The sequence below is a fragment of the Sinohyriopsis cumingii genome, chromosome 7 (assembly GCF_028554795.1).
Source record: "Sinohyriopsis cumingii isolate HCF-2022 chromosome 7, ASM2855479v2, whole genome shotgun sequence".
NCBI classification, from domain to species: Eukaryota; Metazoa; Mollusca; class Bivalvia; order Unionida; family Unionidae; genus Sinohyriopsis; species Sinohyriopsis cumingii.
In genome coordinates, this window is record NC_142967.1 from 100,215,723 (window position 1) to 100,220,914 (window position 5,192).

At 43.7% G+C, this 5,192-nt stretch overlaps 1 protein-coding gene across 1 annotated transcript; it reads left to right on the forward strand.

Annotated features, from left to right (window-relative positions):
- Positions 1 to 591: 591 nt before the first annotated feature.
- On the forward strand, positions 592 to 1,651 carry LOC149795809 (uncharacterized). The gene is made up of 2 exons (XM_089963858.1): positions 592 to 1,163; positions 1,255 to 1,651. Exons 1-2 carry the CDS (start codon positions 592 to 594, stop codon positions 1,649 to 1,651), a joined length of 969 nt encoding a protein of 322 aa, XP_089819984.1.
- The last annotated feature ends 3,541 nt before the right edge of the window (positions 1,652 to 5,192 follow it).

Genomic DNA, 5,192 nt, shown 5'->3' on the forward strand with positions numbered 1-5,192 from the left:
CATATAGCTTTAGTTACGCATTATCTAGTAATACAGAGTAGACTTGTTCAGTATTTAGGGCAGGGTATTTCACAGCAGAACTCCGCCAAGGACGTTCCCAAGCCCGGGTGAAAAAGGAGGAGGGTTGGGCGTGGGGCTAGCAACCCCACCCCGTTAAAACAGCTCTTGCTACGGAAACGACAACAAGGGAACAAACGACAACCGGCGCTGGGAAAGAAGCAGACCAGGCAACTGGCACTATGACGGATGGAGAACAAAACTGCAAGGACGTCCCCATCCCGATAGCGGAACTCCTGACGCCAAAAGCATGGATCAGAGTTGGATGCTGTAACGTGCGAACGCTCAACCAGACTGGAAAACTAGCACAAGCAGTGAGCGAGTTGAATCACTACAACTTTGACCCTCATGGGTGTAACAGAAGAATGATGGACTGGTTTCGGCAAGCAGAAGTTGAACTCCTGAGAAGTCATCATCTGGTCCGGAAGGAAGGACAATGTCCACCGGGAGGGGATCGCCATCATCATCAGCAAGAACAAGACCACTACCGTTTTACAGTGGAAGCCAGTGAACGAGCGCCTGCTGTACGTCAAGATGAACTCCAAGTACGACAAGCTGTCTGTTGTTGTGGCCTATACACCAATAGACGACGCGGAAGAAGAGGACAAATACACCTTCTACGACGCTCTTCAAGCCGTTTTAGAGGACGTCCCTCGACATGACGTGCTGTTGCCACTTGGCGACGTCAACGCTAGGTTTGGCTGCGACAATAAAGACAGAGAGAGGACTATGGGGCGCCATGGAATAGGTGTGATGCCCAACAACGGGGAAATACTGGTCAACTTTTGTGAAGAGAATGACTTGGTCATAGGAGGGACCCTGTTCGAACACAAGGACATCCACAAGCTCACACGGACGTCACCAGATGGCAGAACTCAGAACCAGATCGACCACATCATCATCAATGGCCAATGGAAACACCTCCTGCAGGACGTGCGAGTGATGCGGCACGCTGATATCGGCAGCGACCATATTCTTCTGGTGGCCAAGGTGACTTTGAAGCTTAAGAAAGTTATGATAGAGGTCTCCAGGAATCAGCGCTTCGATGTGGCCATGGTGAAAGATCCAAAAGTAAAGGAAGAGTTTAGGCTGGCCCTAATGAATAGGTTTAGTGTTCTAGAAGATAAGACAGCGATGACTATCGACAATTTCAACAGAGTAATGAAGGAAGCAGTAGAAAATAGTTTTAGGTTATAGGAATAGTAAGAAGACAGAATGGATATCAGGGGAGACGTGGACTCGCATAGACGAGAGAAGGCATATTAAGAAGAGACTTTTGGATTCCAAGTCACCAAGACTGAAAGAGAAAATTTCGAAGGAGTATAGAGGAAAAGATAAGGAGGTGAAGAAATCAGCAAGGAGAGACAGAAGAGAATACACAGAGAGACTGGCAAAGGAGGCGGAGGCAGCAGCATTGCAGAAGGACATGAAGACGGTGTATCAGAACACCAAGAAGCTGAAGGGCGACTACCGCCAGCACCGCGACCTTCCACTGAGAGATGAGAATGGAACTCATGTCACAGTGAAGGAGGAGAAGCTGAAGAGACGGAAGCTGCACTTTGAGTCTATACTGAATCGCCCATACCTACCTTGACATCAACTGCGACGACATCACTGTTGATGAGGTCAAGCAGGCCATCCACAAGCTGAAGAATGGGAAGGCACCTGGCGATCATGTCCCGAGATGCTGAAGGTAGAATACACAATGACACCGAAGCTTCTTTGACAGAGTCTCTAAAAGATCTGGGATAGTGAAAAAGCACCGAATGACTGGAAAACAGGAATCATCGTCAAACTTCCCAAGAAAGGAAATATGGGGAACTGCAACAACTGGCGAGGAATCACCGTACTATCCATCTCCAGTAAGATATTCAGTCGCATCATTCTCCAACGCATCACAACAGATGTGGACGGCATCCTACGCCAAGAATAGGGAGGCTTTAGGAAGTGCAAATCCTGCATCGACCACATCTTCGTTCTGAGACAGATCCTTGAGCAGTCCTATGAGTGGAATGGATCCCTTTATGTGGTCTTTGTGGACTTTGAGAATCCTTCGACAGCCTGCACCGAGCCTCTCTGTGGAATATCCTACGACACTACAGCATCCTCCAGAAACTTGTCAACGTCATCAGGTCCCTGTACGAGAACTTTGAGTGCAGAGTCATCCACAACAACCTACTCACTGAACCATTCAAGGTGGAAACCAGAGTGAAGCAAGGATGCATTCTCTCGCCGATCCTCTTCTCACTGGCCATTTGACTGGATCATGCGCCGCACCACAGAGGGCAGGAGGCAAGGAATACAGTGGACGCTAACCTCAATGTTGGATGATCTGGATTATGGCGACGACATCGGGTTGCTGGCAAGCAGACACCAGGATATTCAACAGAAGACACAACAGTTGGTACAGACAGCAAGCACCATAGGTCTTCGAGCCAACATAGGGAAGACACAAGTCTTGAGGAAGAACACTAGAGTGGGCGACCCAATCACCATCAGCGACCAGCCTCTGCAAGAAGTAGACGAATTCACGTAACTGGGCAGCAAGGTCGCCACGGATGGAGATTGCACAAGGGAAGTCACCACAAGAATCAGCGAGGCCAAGCAGGCCTTCGCAATTCTGAAGCCCATCTGGAGGACAACAAACCTCAGCGCCCACACGAAGATCCGTATCTTCAAGAGCAACGTGCTGAGCTTTCTTTTGTACGGGTCAGAGTGTTGGAAGACCACTGCTAGCATAGAACGCAAGCTCGAAGTCTTCCAGATCAAGTGCCTGCGCGACGGATCATAAGGATCTTCTGGCCAAACATGATCTCGAACGAGGAACTCCGGCACAGAGCGGGCCCAAGCACCATCGCTGAGACCATTGCAACTCGTCGATAGAGATGGCTCGGCCACGTCTGCAGAATTCCCCCTGACTCACTACCAAGGGTGGCACTGAGATTGACTCCACAGGGAAAAGTAACCGTGGCAGACCCAAAGAGACCTGACGCCGAACCGTGGAGCGAGAACTCAAGACCAGAGGCCTCACCCTGCAGACCGCCCCCATAACAGCAGCCAACAGACCAAAATGGTGCTCCCTTGCTGTCGCCTCAAGCACCAGACAGCGCTGAGAGGAGTGATTGATTGATTTCATAGCAGATACTATATTTGTATTATATACATTAATTTGTAGGTATTTAAGAAACCGTAGGGGTAGATTATATGCACTATTTATTGACTATGGAAAAGCCATTGATGTGATAGAGAGACGTTTACTGTAATAATAGCTAGTTAGTTGAAACATGTTAAGAATCATTAAGGCAGTTTATGTTGATGTAAATGCATGTGCGCAGTCCAACGGTTCTTATTACCGATGTCTTTAATTGCCCTTTGGGTGTGCGCCAATGTTGTGTGTTATCCTTTGTACTATTTTCTTTTTTTTTTTTTGAATGATTTGAAACCCTTTTTAGCTGAAGGCAACAGGGGAGTTTTCTGTAGAAACCGTATAATTATTTGCACTGTTGTATGCAGACGATTTAATTGTATTTGGAGAAATATGCTCCGTAGGTTGCATACGTTTAGCCTAAAGTGGAAATTAAAGGTGAATATGGAAAAAGAAGAGTGTTTGTATTTCGCGGAGGTGGCTATCTCTGAAGTTAAGAAAGGTGGATCTATGGCCAATTTCAGATGTAAAGATTGAATCATATATAAAAGTGTTTAGGATGCGCATTTACTTCAACGAATTATTGGTACATGTGCCAGAAAAATATATCCTTGCATTCGCTGAAGGCTGTGCATACATTACAAAACAAAGAATTTCAAAATTTAACAGATTACTCGTAACTGGATTGCTTCGTCAATTTGACCCAAAGATAGCTCCATAACTTAATTAATTAGCTGAGGTTTGCCGGTTTTATGATGCCAATGATGTAGAAGAATCTCATTTGTCATTTTGTAAATATACCCTTGTTACATCTAAGTCTACTCCAGATGCGTTTGTATGTAACGAATTAGGAAGATTTCGTACGCAGCTTATAATATATAAACGTTTTTTGAAATATTGGCTAAGAATTCTAAAAATGCCAGACGGTAGACATCCTAAGCAATGATACAATTTACTGTTAATATGGATGGGGGACAATGTGAATGCCGGAATAACTGTCACAAGGTTCTATTTACATTTGGATTTGGAAATGTTTGGTGTTCTCTGGACGTAACAGGTGAGATTAAATTGTCGTATAGTCTACGTTTCTACAGGTCTATGGAATGGGAATTTACTTGTCATAAATATCTAGCACTGTTGGAAGATAACGATCTTTGTTATAAAATCACTATCCTTAGAGTATGTAACTTACCAATGAGAGGTAATAGGGGAAGACACGAAAGAATCTGCTATGAGCGAAGACTGTATCTAATTTTGTAATGTTAACATTAAAAATGAATTCCATTATATTACTGCTTGCCCGGTATGTGGGAAAATGCAAAGAAAATACTTATCTTTGTATATAAAAATCCAACTTTAGAAGAAGATAGGTCCTTTATAAGCAAGCTTTATTTTCAAAGTTTTACTATTGTAAAACAAAAGCATACAAACATATAAATAACATAACCAGTGATTAAACTATCTTCAAGTCTTAAGTTACATAATTGTGCAATGTTTCTAGGATTTTTGGTACAAACTTAAGTCGGTTGTTGTTATTGTTGTGATAGGGTTTAAGGCCATTTTTCAGTATAAGATAGACAACACATGGCGGAAAGTATAGCTGGTGGAGGAAGAGCCTGAGACTCGCTCCCATGCAGACATAGGTGAGATGGTACTGATCTGTAACTGTGAGTGATTTAGACACAAAGGCTGAAGGTTAAGTCGGTAAAACCTCTGGTACGCTACATTCTGTAATTTGGTTAATGGTCTCGGATCTGTGGAAAATCTTTAAAATACAGAGGAAACATTATTATGAAGTTAATAGTCCAATGAAAGGTGGGAAAAGTATGGTTTCAGTACGGCTAAGAGTTTTCAATTACATTAACAAGGAATAGTTTTATCATATACATATACAATTATTATAATCTTTGCTATAAGTTTCGAGCATGCCGCATTTACGAAATTAACTCTGTATTATTAACATGATATAATCATTATTAAGGACAAAATT

Bases quoted from the DNA above. Each gene is read 5' to 3' on its own strand.
- LOC149795809 (XM_089963858.1), top strand. From the start codon at position 592: ATGAACTCCAAGTACGACAAGCTGTCTGTTGTTGTGGCCTATACACCA. The intron at 1,164-1,254 runs GTTTAGTGTTCT...TTTAGGTTATAG, and splicing joins AGGCTGGCCCTAATGAATAG to GAATAGTAAGAAGACAGAAT.